This window comes from Cheilinus undulatus, linkage group 16 (genome assembly GCF_018320785.1).
Source record: "Cheilinus undulatus linkage group 16, ASM1832078v1, whole genome shotgun sequence".
Lineage (NCBI taxonomy): Eukaryota > Metazoa > Chordata > Actinopteri > Labriformes > Labridae > Cheilinus > Cheilinus undulatus.
Genome location: NC_054880.1, coordinates 28,589,221 through 28,605,426, shown reverse-complemented (window position 1 = coordinate 28,605,426; position 16,206 = coordinate 28,589,221). Strand labels below are relative to the sequence as shown.

At 39.4% G+C, this 16,206-nt stretch overlaps 1 protein-coding gene across 5 annotated transcripts in view; it reads left to right on the top strand.

The window, feature by feature from the left end:
* The window catches only part of ptprua (protein tyrosine phosphatase receptor type Ua), a 336,553-nt gene that overhangs the window by 308,186 nt on the left and 12,161 nt on the right, over positions 1-16,206 (top strand). For all 5 annotated transcript variants that reach the window (XM_041808358.1, XM_041808356.1, XM_041808357.1 and 2 more), the window contains 5 exons: positions 746-900; positions 4,188-4,323; positions 5,070-5,219; positions 7,458-7,772; positions 13,293-13,418. In XM_041808358.1, coding sequence (XP_041664292.1) covers positions 746-900; positions 4,188-4,323; positions 5,070-5,219; positions 7,458-7,772; positions 13,293-13,418 — 882 coding nt within the window. The remainder of the gene's footprint in view (positions 1-745; positions 901-4,187; positions 4,324-5,069; positions 5,220-7,457; positions 7,773-13,292; positions 13,419-16,206) is intronic.

Below are 16,206 nucleotides of genomic sequence, written 5' to 3'. Positions count from 1 at the left end.
CTTAGCTTTCTGAAAGCTGCCAACTCCTTGCACAGGCACTGCCTCGGCCAAATGATTTACCAGCAAAACAAACATGGCAGCAGCAACAACAGGGACTGTCTTCTGAGGCTTAGCAATGTCTGTCTGCAACGAAAGAATTTAATAGGAAATTTAGATAAGAGAAAACATTGAGTTTGTGGGTATCAGGCTGCAAGACACCACTTTCCTAAGTCTTGGCAGCATATATTTACATTGTTTCCTTGTCTTAAGAGGTGGCAGTGATTGCCTGACACCAGTCTGACTTGAGGAAGTATTAAGTATTTGTAGTCACTTTCTTTTTCACTTGGTGGAAATGAGTTGGATACACCATATCTGTAACATGATATTGGCATTTAATTGTGTTAAGTTAGTGAGATACATTGGTGTCTATATCTTGGGTTTTAGAATTTCTGTTTGTGTTGTAAAAATGAATATCAAAGGCACATGAGCTAATCAGATGCATAATCAGAAATGGGATACTACTGTTTATGACATATGCAGGGATCTAAAAGACCAGGTGTGCATGTAAATGGTGTCAAAAGCAGGAAAACACTCATATATGGGACCCTCAAGTCCAAGTATGTCCATTCAGTCAGACTGACAATAGACAAATTATCACATTAAAAAGTGGATATTGAAAGTGTGTCTGGTACACTGGATTTTATGGTAATTTGTTTCTAATTTCAAACTAAAAATAACATTTCTCATTAACATCTGTTTCCTCCAGAGGGGCTACCCAGCCAAACATGAGGTGTGCCAGTTTCACTTCACCTCCTGGCCTGAGCATGGGGTGCCGTACCACGCCACCGGCCTGCTGGCTTTCCTACGCCGGGTCAAAGCCTCAACACCTCCAGATGCTGGTCCTGTGGTGGTCCACTGCAGGTAACTGTCTTTACCCTCCAACCTTATAATGAGCCTGACAAAGATCCTGATCATGTTAGTCTTTATTTGGTCTTCAACACACTTAGGCAGGAGATATACTTGCTGTTAAAAATGCGTATGCATGCACATCATGGCTGTCATGCATCCTCTGCATCCATTTGTTGTGTCTGCACACATCCTAAAACATAATGTAATGTGTATGCAACATGCAGAGTGCACGGCTAGTATGAGCAATTAAGAGGCAGAGTGGAAACAAGCCAAGTGGCAGAAAGTTATAATGACAGACTGGTAAACCAAGTCCACAGTTGTTCCCATCTAAACAATGCTCTATTGAAATTTCACCAAGACAAATATGCCTGTCAGACCAGATGGTGACGAATCAATATGGTTGGATTTAAAACCAATAATACTAATGGAAATAAGATTGAGGATTTGGTCCAGTGAGTGACTGTGTAAATTAGTGACTTTCGGCCACATGACTGTGGCTGTTTGTATTAGTTGAGCTTTTCATGAAATATTAGGCTGATGAATAGGCACTGTCTTGATGTTATAATGATAAACTACACTCTAGGCATTTGCAAGGACACTCTCTGTGTTGAAAGCTGCTGTAATGACGACATCTAAGAACACAGTTGGCTGAAAGTCACCAGTTAATAGTCACCAAATTAATCACAACGCTGGGACTGTTATCTCTGTGCATAAAGGAAAATGTCATAGAAACGGAGTGCAGATGGAGCTGACAGTGGGTTTTTTTCACTGTCACCTCAGCCGATCTGATATCACCGTTGATTATTCATGTCTATATCAGGTTGCTTTTGGTGTTAGAATTTACATTGTAACCTCTTTGAGTATCACCGTGCTTGTTGTTTATATCCCATACAGGTAGTTGTATTCACCCTGTGCTCACTAACATGCTCTCCAGAGCTTTCATCCAGCATTTACAGCACTCAATACCCAGCTGGATTTGTTCAGGAACACAAGGTTAAACTGCAAGTATCTCCACAGCCTTACTTTGTCTTTTCTATTCCTGCATGAGTGTGTGCTTTGATAAATTTCCCTAAAATAACTAAGTATCTCGGTGCTGCATATTTGCTGTAGGTGGAGAACACAATAGTGACAGCAGCACAAATCAAACTCTAAAAACAGGCATTCATCAGGATATCTCACACATAAATAGAATAAAGTCACAAAGATGAAGCAGCATTTTGTAACATGATCAAGGAATCGGTGTGGCTTTTGTTCTCTGTATGACTGTTGAATGTTTATTTGACCAGAAACATCTGTTTTGCTCACAGGGAACATATCTATACATGTGTAGTAGGTGAAATCTACAGAGGAATATCTCTATTTTTTATCCTTTTCTATACTTGTTTACTCTGATTAACCAAAGAAATAATTTTTTTTGTTAAAGATTAAGGCAGAGCTCCCCACAGAATTGGCTTGGACCCTTGAAAAACTCAGAGGATTGGCCCTCCCCACTTGTGATTTCTTGATGATATCAATGCATGTGTGTTGGATCAGAAGCACTGTTGCTAGCTTCCTGGCTAACAGCTGCCTCATTTTGGACCTGAAAAGTGTGTCAAACTATAACTGGGTTCAATTGTTGGCATTTTTGTTTGTTCTACTTTTTAACCCCTTTCAACACATTTTCCACCCATTTTTGCTACTTCTGTTGCCCCTTTTAACACCTTTTTGATGTTATTGCAACATTGTTTCCTCTTTTAATGTATATTTGCCACTCTACTTCCATTTTTGCAGCTGTTTTGTCACTTTTGAGCAGTTTATTCACCTTTTTGGCAATGTTTTTGCCAGTTACATATAATTTTTAAATGTTTTTCACCCTTTTGGCTACTTAATGCACATTTTTGCCACTATTTTGCAACTTTCTGACCTTTTTTTGCTGCTTTTTGCCTGTTTTTGTGACTGTGAACCCATTTTTGCCTCTTTATGCCAATTTTTGCCTTTATTTTTCAACTTTATGGCATTTTTAGCCATCTTTGGCACTTTTATCCAATTTTTGCCACTTTAACCAATTATTTCAGCTTTTTGACCATTTGTGCCACTTTGAACCCATTTTTGCCACTGTCCCCCCATGTTTGCCCCGTCTTTTTGCCAATTTTAACCTATTTTGAGCACTTTTTGGCTATATTTGAAGTTTTTTTGCCAGTTTTAGCCAAATATTTTTGTATGTGTGTAATTAATTGCCATTAAAAATGTTTCAAATTCTTCTTCTCAAGTACAAATACCACAACTCTCCTATTTCTTCTGCATTAAGGTGTGTCCACACCAAGCATTATGAATGAATGCCCAAAACAGATGATGAACTTTGTTGATGCCAAGTTTAAAGAGGTTAAAGACACTAACTCTCTGATGGTTTCTATTGTGGAGTTCTAGGAGACAAAAACACCTTTTAGTTCACTTAATTTTAACAAAGCCATGGCGTTTAATAGTCTCCCAATTTTCAAACTTTAGTGAAGGACATCGAAAAGGTCAAACATGAGAGATTAAATTGTTTTTTTATTTTTCATTACCTAACTGTGTTGTGAATTATTTGCCCCAAACTTAAGCAGATAGGTTAATTAAGTGCAACACAGACAGCGTCTGAATGTAAAAATATCAGCGGTAATATGAAATTAAAATTTCACAGGAAAAATGTTTTCTCATTTTTATTAATAACAAAGATGCTGAGATCTTTTATTGATTTAATGGTAGTACTTTTAAACCAATCTGCCTCTCCTTCAGCTCATTGCTGCTTTTAATTCTGATAAAGCACGGATCCCTCAGCATCTTATCATAAATGATGGGCTGCCTCAACAATATTGATGCACTGTGGGGAGATGCTTTCACTGTTTATTGGAAAAAAACAGGAACAACTATGAAGACAAATGTGTTCTTGAGGCACAAAGCATCCCATCGCAGGCGCACAGATGGGTTTTAAAGAGCGTACCAAGAGGGGGCTGATGCATTCACAAACACCCACTCCAGCCTTCATCGCTGTGTTAGACCCACACATGGAAGCCATAGGCCACTACGCAGAGTGTTTATAAATGTCTTACCGCTCCCTGACTAAAAGGTTTTTCACTCTCAAACTCCATCTTAGATTTTTCTCTGATATGGGAGCGTAATGGTCACTGCCTTTCTCCTCTTTCTCTCCAGAACAAAGCGTCTTATTACACTTGGCTTTGTGCAAAAAATCCTGATCATTACTAAAGGCTCCCTGCAGAGACTTTTTCATTTCAGTGTTGTATTCAGGTTTGTCAATCTCTCTCCTCTCTCCTCTGTAACAGCATGGGGGCAGGCAGGACCGGCTGCTACATTGTGCTGGATGTCATGCTGGATATGGCTGAGTGTGAAGGAGTGGTAGACATCTACAACTGTGTCAAGACCCTCTGCTCTCGACGAATCAACATGATCCAGACCGAAGTGAGTGAGAGGGCCACTTTGTAGTTAAAGAGCCTGTTTCATCCGTGGTGTTTGACCATTATCATGATGTCCACCCTAATTTTTTTTTATTTTTAGGATTCGAAAGCCTCTGAAACAAGTTCTTTCACAACAAATGCCAGTACAGGAAGAAATAATCAGATATAGAACATCAGTTTCCAATATCAGAATGTTAAAATACTCTATCACAATTAAATTCTATGATATATAATGCATGTGTCAAAGAAAAAGGTTCCATAAAATGGTACGACACAAGCATACTAGATTGGACATACGTAAAAACCCTTCCAGGCCACATTAAATATGTTAAGTACGCTGGACGAAGGACAGTGAAACGACTGTCATTTTGAATGTACTCTTGTTTCTTTGATCTTTTGTTTGGTTGGATGTCAAAACAAATCTGCCAGCGTCCGCATTAATTGCTCAGCTCATGACGCTTTATAAGCACAGTGTGTGGGCAGTGTTTGGCTCCTCTGATGTGTGATTTCTGTACTTTTTGCCCATTTATATGCAATTTTCTGCTTGAAAACAATGAGTAAGAGTGGGCACTGCAATGTGAGAAATGTTTGACAGTTTTTACTAATAGCCAACTTCAGCAGCAGTAATTAAATTCAGCATTGTTCCTCTTAAGTGGGCAATTAATAGTGAGGAAGTCCATAAGTGCAAGGAGTGTTTTTTTATATGGCTTGATAAATTTGTGATTATTTCCCCTTGTGCTTGTCTTTCAGGAGCAGTATGTCTTCATCCATGATGCCATCCTCGAGGCGTGTCTGTGTGGAGAGACGGCCATCCCGGTCAATGAGTTCGCTCTCACCTATAAGGAGATGCTGAAGGTTGACTCTCAGAGCAACACATCACAGCTCAGAGAGGAGTTTCAGGTACGAAATCTGATTTTATCAATGTCAGCAAATATCTTTTTGTTCCAGTTGTTATAACACAGCATTAATTCCTGTTGAAAGTTGGCAAAATAACTTCAAGTGACTTTTTAGTCCTGATTTATTTCAAAACTCCTGTTAATCTTTCATTTTTTTGCATTTAAAATGCTTTTTGTCTTAAACTGAGGGTAATTGACGTCCTCTTTGGATACAGACCTGCTTTTATTTTGAAAGAAAACAAGGAAGCTCACTTTTATTATACCAAAAGTGAAAAAAATTAAAAACCTGACCTCCATAATCTAATGATACAATTTTTGATGAAGCCAAGTAGACAGTCTGCTTATAAGAATAAAGCCTATCCTCCATGAAAACATTCGAACACAGCAAACATAGCTGACGTTGATACATTAGCTGTGTGGATACAGAGCTACATAGGTAACATAGCTACGTTGCTAACATTCTTTAATCCCACTTCTTAAATCTGAACTCAAAATCTACCAATCAGAAGTGTCATCTTTACCTCTAGCTCTTCATCTTTTTGTGGAATGACATGTTCTCAGGATTAGAGCTCAGCTCTGTGCAGCTAAGAGTGGAGACAGCTCATCTCCACAGTCAGACACAAAACAAGAGCAAACTGCGCAAGCAAGACAAGTCTATGCTTGTGTTTGCTCTTTGATATCATTAGTCAGTATGTTTTAGGAATTGAACCTGGAGACAGGGTGAATAGATGCAATTGATGATAAATCCAGTGTGCTTTTAGCAGTATCACAGCTTGAAGAAAATAATCACCCACACAGTTTATGTGTATCTATTTCTATGCATCACAATGATAAACAGCACTGAGGAGTAAAGGTTGTTACTTTAATACTTATGCATTTTTGCCTACAGCCTATCCAGTCCAATGCCCCGTCTCTGCCTACACTGTTCACTAGTTAACAATATTATACCATTTTTAATATTTGTCTACCTTATTTTATTCTCTGCATGCAGACTAAATTAACAGTGTGTTCCTACACAAAGCTTTCTGTATTGAACAATACATCTAATAAGTCAAACAAAGCTGCAACTTCCCACCAAATTTCAGAGTTATGGGCAAAGTTAAAGTAGGGGGCTTTAACTTTGAAAACTGGGGGCCCCGTTGGGACACTTTGGTATTCACTCTGTTTGAAGCCCACAAAATCTTGCAAACATCTTTGAGAACTGATGCATCTGCAAACTTTCAAGACTTCTCGAGCATGTGAGGCCCTCAGAGTCCCACCAAACAGGGAGAAGAGTAATAATCTTTTGGTCTTAGAAATTACAGGTAGGTCTAAGCACCAATTCTTCCCTAACCAGAGCAGCAAGTATAGATTGGGTTTCAAGGTAGATCTATTAAAAGTGGATAATATGTCCGTATCTAATGTTTTCCTTTTTTACATATGCACTGTGTCTTTCTCTGTATGTTCATTGTAAGCTACATACCCAACTGTAGAAAGAAATGTGCTAATGCATGAGAGAGAAGGCTGTCATGGCTAAAGCTGACTGCATTAGACGTGACTTACATTATTGCTCAGCACAAAAGCTGAGGAACACGTGTTTATCTGTTATGTGAAGTTTCAGCCTAGTACATTTACTTCCAGCATCACAAAGTTGTTGTCTGGGCGACCTTGTGCAGCAATATAAATATTCTATCCAAAGCAGCACAATGACCCTCTCATTGCTGTTCATATGAGACGTCCAATAAGACAGCCTCATAATTGCAACTTGTTACCAACACAATATTTCAGTTATGAGCTGGAATGGTCTGTTCATTTGTCCAAACCGATAGGGAGTCATTCAGAAAATGAAGCCAGTTAGAAAACAGTCCTTTCTATTTCCCATTGCTTCATAATTTTCTTATTCATAATGTATGAGGCTGTGCAAAATGTGTTTTTATCCATTAAGCCTTGAGGGGGTTATGACTGATAATTAACTTGTTTTTAAAGTTTCCCAGTGATGATTGGAGATAGTTATGCTTGTCAAGTATTGGCAGTGAGGCTGTTTGAGTGGAGAATATTTTTATTGGGTCTGTCCACCTCTCTTTGATCCCATTTCTGTTCCTCTATGTCTGTCACCTCTTATCTTAATCTCCATTCTCAGTCTTTCATTTTATCTCTACATCATAAATTTGAACACTTCTTTCTCATGCACAAACATGCCAACCTTTCTGATTATCTTTTCTGCACACTCCCCCTCCTTATCTCCCCTCTGCTCTGTCCTCAGACTCTGAACTCGGTGACTCCTCACCTGGACGTGGAGGAATGCAGCATTTCTCTGATGCCCAGAAACCGTGAGAAGAACCGAAGCATGGACGTCCTGCCACCGGACCGCTCCCTGGCCTTCCTGGTCACCACTGAAGGAGAGAGCAGCAACTACATCAACGCAGCGCTCGCTGACAGCTTCCTCCGGCCAGCCGCCTTCGTGGTAACGCCACATCCTCTGCCGGGGACCACCACTGACTTCTGGAGGCTGGTGTACGACTACGGGTGCACCTCTGTGGTGATGCTCAACCAGCTTAACCAGTCCAACTCTGCCTGGGTAAGAGGAAACAGTGGCATTGTCTACCATTCAGAGATGTCTTCTCCTTTCCTTCCCCTCTATGACATCAATGTTGGCTACCTCAGCACTCACTGCCAGTGGTAACATTTTAGGCCGCTATAGTGCTGGACCACTGTGGTCCTCTACTTCAAACCACATTTCTCTTGTAGAACTGTCACTGGTGCTTTAGCCATCGAGCATGCTACAGAACCAAGCAATGCTCGTTATGTATGATGTTGCAGCTGGTGGTGTCAGCATGAAGGAGGAGGTGTTTTGTGCCCTATCCCTCCCATCTCTGTCTATGATATTCTCAAGGCATTTTTTTTTGTATTGCAGAGTGGATGCATCATGGCCAAAACTCAGGGAATTTAGGTACCATTTAAGCAGTGCAAGTCTTTATCCTGCGGTGCAATTACATCTAAAGTCATAAAATAGATGCAAATTCACAGACAACACTCATGCATGCATGCATGTAGTTTGTCCAACAGAGGTTTAACTTCTGACAGTGACAGCTTTCCCTTTAAAAATGCAACTCATGAGTTACCTGGAGGAGATTTCTGGAATGTAGAGTGTCAGATCCAATTTATCAGTGCAAGCTGCAGACCAAAGCAGAAGTAGAGAAATTAAAAAACAGTAATGTAGAACATAATGTTGGCACACTCCTTCATAAATTTTGTCTACTTAGCCAGCAGACTCGTCTTAAAATAACAATTCCTCCATCCTGAGAGATCAGAAGAAGCCTTCTTTTACGTCTAAGTATTCTCAAAGGCGAGGAGCTCTTTTCATTTCTGGAAAAGAATAAAAAAGTGTTTCCCAACTTCGACAGGAATGAAACAACTCCAGCTGCAAAAGACACAGAGCTTATCAAATATCAATCCTGTAAAGTTTTGAAAAGAAAAATAACGTCAGGATAGCATGTTGTTAGATCTGTGCAGCAGACATCTATGGCCATTATACATCTCTGCCTGCACACCTCATTAAACTGAGCAGAGATCATGTTAGATGTAGCTGAAGCAGGATGGAAAAAGACATTTTTCAATTTCAGAATTAAGTTGTCATTTGCCCTTTAAACTCCTTTAAATTCCTTCCACAATAATATTTGTACTCATTAAGGCTGTGAGTCTGCTGGCAAATTTTATGCCAAGGTTTTTTGGTTTGGCAGAGTTTCTGCCTGATCACACGTGTTGTTTGTCATGCAGCGCAGGGAGGACAGGGTTGCAAGAAGTCAGCCATAGATGGAGATGCTGAGAGAAGTCATTCTAAAAAATGTTGTCAAAAACTTTTCTATGAAAATTTCTGTTTAATCAATTAAAATGGGAGGTAGCAGCAGTTCATATGGATTTCAGAACATTAAACTTTTGAATGGACAACAAGTTTTACACCAGAAGGCCCATGATCCTTTTATAGTTTATAACAGAGCAGTGAGGACACATTTGGTAGTTAGCAGAAAAACAAACATTAATGTGCACTGAACTCGATCCAGCACCAAGACGAAGTGACTGAGTGGGTGGATAAAACAGCAGGGGGTAAACCCTTTATATTGTTATTGTCAGTTATCACCCTCACAGTGCCTATAAAAAAAGTATTCAACCCTTTGGATTTTTTACACTTTTACTGAATATATAATTCAATCATGGTATATATAATTTGGCTTTTTTCCCTTTTATTTTTATACCAAAAAATCCTCTTTAATGTCAAAGTGAAAACAGATTCCTATAAAGTAATGTCAATTGAATAAAAATATGCATTGTAAATAAAAGTGATTGCATGAATATTCACCCTCTTCAAGTCAGTATTTAGTAGATGCACCTTTGGCTGCAGTTACAACACTGAGTCTCTATTCTTCTTGGCAAAGCTGCTCAAGTTCTGTCAGGTTACATGTGGATTGGGCATGAAGAACCCTTTTCAAGTCCAACCACAAATTCTCTTTTGGATTGATGTCTGGGCTTGACTCATTCACTCCAGAACATTCACCTTGTTGGCTTTCGCTGTAGCTTTGGGTCATTGTCTGGAAAAGAAATCTTCCCCTAAGCCTAATTCTCTTGCAGACTAAATACGATTGTCCTCCAGGACTTTCCTAAATTTTGCAATTTTACATTCATTTTTCCCTCTATCTGTACAAGCTTACCAGGGCCGGCTACTGAGAAGCATCCCCACAGTATGATGCTGCCACCAGTGTGCTTCACATTGGGGATGGTGCGTTTGTGGTGTTGTGCAGTGTTCAATGTCTGCCAAACATAACATTTTGTCTGATGGCCAAAAAGCGCCATTTTGGTCTTGTCAGACCAAAGACCTTTCTTCCACTTCACCATGGAGTCTCCCACATTCCTTATGGCAAACTTAAGTTGAGATTTAAATCAAGTTTTCTTTCACAGTGGCTTTCTCTTTTCCATTCCCCCATAAAGCTTTCACTGGTGAATAACCAGGGCAACAGTTGTTGTATGCAGAGTCTCTCTCATCTCAGCTGATGAAGCTTGTAACTCATAGGTGTCATGGTGGGCTCTTTCACTAGTCTACTTGCACAGTCACTCAGTTTGTGAGGACGGCCTGATGTACGCAGATTAACACATGTACCATATTTCTTTTTTTTTTATAGTCAATTCAACTGAACTCTGGGAGATGCTTTGGAATTTTTTTCATCCACTCATACTTTTCAATAACCTTTTCTCTGAGTTGCTTGGAGTGTTCTTTTGTCTTTCTCGTGCAATGGTTGCCAGGAATATGGGTGAACCAGTGACTGGACCTTCCAGACGCAGGTGTCTTTTCAATACAATCACTTGAGACACATTCACTACACTTAGGTGATCCCCATTTAGGTCAGTCACTTTAAAGAGGGGGAATATTTATGCAGTCACGTATTTTACCATATTTTTATTTGTTTTGCATTACTTTGCAGAAATCTGTTTTTACCATGACATTAGAGGTTTTTTTTTTTTTTTTTTTTTTTTTTTTTAAAAAAATCCAAATTATGTTTACAGTGACTGAGTTATAAAATCAAGGGTAAAACATCCAAGGAGGTGAATACTTTCTATAGCCACTGTATTTCTGTGTATTTTTTGTTGTAAATGTGACAATCCAGTGTGTTTATAGAGGTAGTTCTAGACACAGATAACTGCTGAAATAATGCAATTAAAAAAAATTATAATATATTATCTTTCTCCTCATGCGACCCCCTCTTTATGGCTCTTACTGAAACCTAACTATCTCATAATGCCTGTTTGTTTATGCAGCCATGTAACAGAGTAGAACAGGGGCCACATTGCTATTTTCAGCTATTGACAGCAAGATTGCGCACAGATGTAAAGAAGTCTGTACTGAAATGATGCTTTCTATCTTTCTACCCTGATTGGCACCTGGATGCGCAGACTTATACAAACAGCATAAAGAGTTATATGGGAGAAAAAGAGAGTGATAAAAAGCCTTTCTGAAATTAACCTTCAAACACCAGTTTGATACACACAGACAACACATTTCAAACCATGAATATCAAACTGACTGAAACCTGCTGTATGATTGATGCTCTCTGCAGTGTGCACAATCAAAAATTCTGATCAAGGATAAAAAGGAAACCTAAGTACCTCTTTTGCAAAATCACATCAGTATCTGACATGTTAAATCATTAGAAAAGGTAAATCAGCTGAATCCTGTGATAACTTTCTGTAAAGTTGCAGCCTCCTTTTTATTTTATTTTATTATTCTTTTGTAATTAATTTTTGCCTTCATTTCAATAGGACAGTTTAGAGAGCCGAGAAGCACAAGGAGAGTAAGTGGGGTAGACATGCAATGAACAGCTCCTGGACTCCTTTCACTCTTTTTCCCAAAATCATCCTCTCAAATTCTGTTAGCTTCTTATTACCACCCTATCATACCTCCTTGTAGTGGGGGGCTGCACTGCAAAACTGTTTAAGGCAGCTTCAGTCTGTTGACAGTCTACAGACATCACTGACAAACTGAGTTTCATTAGGATGGATGATCAAATAAGGTATTTGTTTCTCGTCTCTCCAGTACTCCTTGCACAGGTATTCTCCTTCTCCTACTTATATCAGTAGGCTATAAGTGCTGCCACATTGTAGGTGTTGCCTACAATGTGGCACTAGAGAAACAGCAGTGGTGTCAGGGTACTGGCAGCCTAGTGGTTATGTCTGCTCACCCCGTGTGAAGAGGCTGTTGTCCTTGGGTTCAAATCATCCTGTGGCTCTGTTCCCACATGTCATTTCCCACTCTGTCACTCCCAAGTTTCTGACTCTATCTGAATGAAAGCATTAAAGCCCCAAAATAGATCTAAAAAATGGAAAGCTCAGTTGTAGTGTTGATTTTTATACAGCTAAGGGCCAAAAGGGAGTATTTGTAGTCAGCCAAATGTAATAAAGAAGGATTAATGGTATAACATTTAAGATACAATAAGTTCATGTAAGATCTTCATCTAATTGCAATTAACTCATCATTGCTAGCAACTGCAACCCTAACAATTATTTCCTTGAACCTATTCTTTTCCACAAAGCGACAACGCTTCATTTAGGCCATCCCTGTAATTTGCATACACTGTGTCTGCGTCACAAGCTCTGATCATTTCTCCCACAATTGCCCATGCGTGGGCTGGTTCTGCCGTCTCCCTATCTCCTCTCTGTCACCGTGTCATGTTGGATTCCCTCTCAACATCTCCAGCCGTGCCTGTCAGCTGCAACCTGTCCTTCTTGCTCCGTCACTCTTTTCTTCTTCTTCTCCTTTCTCGTCTGCAACTTGCCAGTGGATTAACAGACACTCTGGGTTTGCCCTCCTGAGTCGGAGCTGCCTGTCTCCTGTCTGAATGCATAAATATTTATCTCCCCCTGCTTTCCAATGTGACCTGTTAATACCCTTCTGTCAATGTGAAATGCCATTATCACTTCCTACTCCAGGGGTCCCCTCAACCCCAAAGTGACCGCAGCACACGTCAGTGTGTCATCGCCACTCTCCTGTGTCTTTTTTTCCCCTCTCCCTTCCTGGTGGCCAGAGGGGCGCGTCTCTGAAGCAGCAGTGACGGGAGACCTTGGCTTTTTGCGTGCACCAACCTCTTGGCTAACTTCCTGTTTATCTCTCTGAGGCATAGCCAAGGTCTCCGACTCCATTAATTTATAATGTGCTAATGGTAATGATTTCCGCTCATGCATTATTCAAGCTAGGTGACCGCTGCTCATGTGAAGGATTGTTCTGGGGAATAAGCGGGTTGTTTTTTTTTTCCTCATTTAATTTACGGTTGCTATTTGTAGATAATCATTGTCATTTAGGCTAATTGTCTCTGCTGTCAATACTCAGGTGTCTTGTTAGTGAGCTTCACCATCACTGGTTGCTGACATAATAAATTGTCCTGCCTCAAGCAGCGTGGGCTAATGACCTGTTAACCTCTCTCCTCTCTTTTCCTCTCATGTCTCTTCTTCATCTCTGTTTCTTTGTTCTCCATCAATCCCTTCACTTTCCTCGTCTCCTCATTTCCTTTTCCTCATCCCTTTCCTTTCTGCTTCTTCCCTCCTCTCTCCTCAGCCTTGTCTGCAGTATTGGCCTGAACCGGGGTTGCAGCAGTTTGGGCCGATGACCGTAGAGCTCTTATCCAGGACGTCTGATGATGACGTAATCATCCGTCTCTTTGGGGTGCAGAATATCACTCGGGTAAGTTGATACAGCCCAAAAAGAAAGACCCCAAGTTATTCAGGCTGGCTACAAATCAAACAAAAACTTATTCTTTGCATTAGTTTAGGTGTAAGAAACGGCATCTCTTTAGTCCCTTAATCAGTTTCTGCACTGAAACACCCAAAGGAAAACATAAAATTGAAAGCTCTGGGAAATGTTCTTCCCAAATACAAAACACTGAGCTTACTAAAACAAAAAAGACACCAGGAGGCTCTTAATCAAACAATAACACAATATGAAGAGTCTAGACCAGCACTTCTCAGCTCCACTTACATCTGCTGGTTTTGAATTAAGGATTCTGTTCATTAAAATTAGAAGTCCATATGTTTTATTTACGACACAGTATAAGGATGTTTTGGTTTCATTGATGAATTTCACATACAGGGAGAAAAGTGGTCAATAGTGCCCTTTCTCCCTCATTATAAGAAATTTAACAAATAAACCAAACCTTGGTTTAGTAAATATACCCTATCCAGTTTTAATGAACACAGTCCTCAATACAAAAAGTAAGACACAGAGGATGGCACGCTTCCAGGGGTAGGCTTAGACGATTGAACTCCCAGTCAGCATAAGGAGGCACATCCTGTAACAATTCTAAAGTGTAAAAAATTGTCTGTAGCAGTCTTTTCTTCAAAATCCAGCATTTCCCATTTTCACTGGAACAGTATACATGCTGTACCATGACAACTGCTGACAAGACACTATTAAGATATCTGACATAATGTAAGTGCTAAACCGTAGAAATGACTGTATACATACTGTATAACATAATAGTTAATGTATTGTGATCAGTATAGACATTTTAGTGCAAAGAAATGAGCATATTTTACCTTTAAGGCTTTAAATAGCAGAACCTGAAAGAATGTATTTGCATTTATTTCCCAGAGTTGTATAAAGTATTATCACATCAATGTAAAAATAACTAGACACGGACTTAAGACTGATAATTCTCATATTGAATTCATTTTATATAATACATTAGTTTCATGTTCACCTTGACCAAGCTCTGTAGTTCTTGAGTGCTCGACTGTTATTGTGTTCTCTTTACCCTTCACTTCGTATGCCATTATTTAGTCTCATGAAAGGCATACACTTATCAACTGCTTCATCAGGTCTGTAGAACTGGTCATTCAATCTGCACGGCTCTGATACAAATGATGGAGATTGAAAAAGGGAGCTAGTTAAAACACACTAAGTGGATGCAGCGTTACTGGATCTCAGTTTGGCTTTTGATGTTATTGTTTTTAGAGAAGGAACTACATTAAAATGGATGGAAAGCAACCGAACGAACAAGAGGCAAAGAGCTTTCTCTAATGACATAGTGTAAAAAATGAGACGTGTTACTTTGGACTGCCTCAAGGTAGTTATTTAAGAGTGCTGTTGTTTTTTTGTTTTTACAAATAATCTGCTATTTGTTTTATGCAGATGACTCATTGATAGGTGGACTGAACAGCATTTCACATAAGGAGTTCTCAGGAGTCCTATATTTACCTCGGTTTTGATGAATTGTTATTGTTGCCTCTCTAATAGCTCAAACCAGTCTGGTCATTCTCCTTTGACTTCTTCCATCAATAAGATGTTTGGCCTAGAGATCTGCCTCTCATTGGATATATTCTTGTTTTCAAATAATTCTCTGTAAACCTTTGAGATGGTTGTCCATGATAACCCCAGTAGATCAGCAGTTTGTGAGCTACTCAGACCAGAGCATGTTACGCCAACAACCATGTCATGTTCAATAAATCACCTCTATTCCTAACCCTGTTGCTGAGTTTGTTTAGCACATTTTGACTATGTCTACATGCCTAAATGCATTTGTTGCTGCCACATGATTGGCTGATTAGATACTTCCATTATTGAGTTTTTGAACAGGTGTACTTAATAAAGTGGTCAACGAGTGTAAGTGCCAATAATTGTCCTTACAAACGTTATGTTTTAAAAGGAATCTGAATTAATCAAAGCTGCCTTGATTTGTCAGGCTGACCGAGTCAACAGCGGAATTGCTCTTTAATTAGATGTTTAATTTTCATATAAATGTCATGTTTTTTCCGCTGTAATGTTGGATACGGTCAAAAGCGCTGGCTCAAGTCCTCTCTCAGCAGAGAACTCTTCCAGCTCCGCATTGCTGTGGGAGGCATTCCCTGGCTCGACATCAATTCATTTATTTTAAGGAGGGTTAATGAAGCCCGGCACTAATAAAAGAATTCTGAACAGTGACCTCGGTGCCAGCAGTGGGAATGATATACAGCATAATAAAGCTTCTCTCTATATCACCTACATGATTATATTAATAGGTACATTAAGTCCTGAGACCTTCTTAATGAGCAGATACGGCTCTGTTTGACACTTAATGTGATAATGAAACAAACATGATTGATGAAACCCTTTTGTTTTTTAAATCTGCTCGTATTGAAATATCCTGATTAGATGTTTTTATTCTGACTTTGTGTTACATGATGTGTTGTTTGTCTGAGGTTACACCCTTGTCTGGCAGAGGTGGGCACAGTTAATGAGAAATTGAACTCCATCATCTATTAATCTGTTAACAAAGATGCTAAATTGGATAAGATGTAATACATTAATTCTGCTAAAAATTAATATGAATGATGATTCAGCCCTGTGCTGTCAGTGTGTTATTTCCTCAATGTCAGGATTATTTGGAAAACTGCTTTGTTTACGTATTTTTCATGCCATACAATGTTAGAAAGTTTTTTATGATTCCAGATGTGTAAACCATACTGTTCTCTTTCGATAATAATAACAGACCATC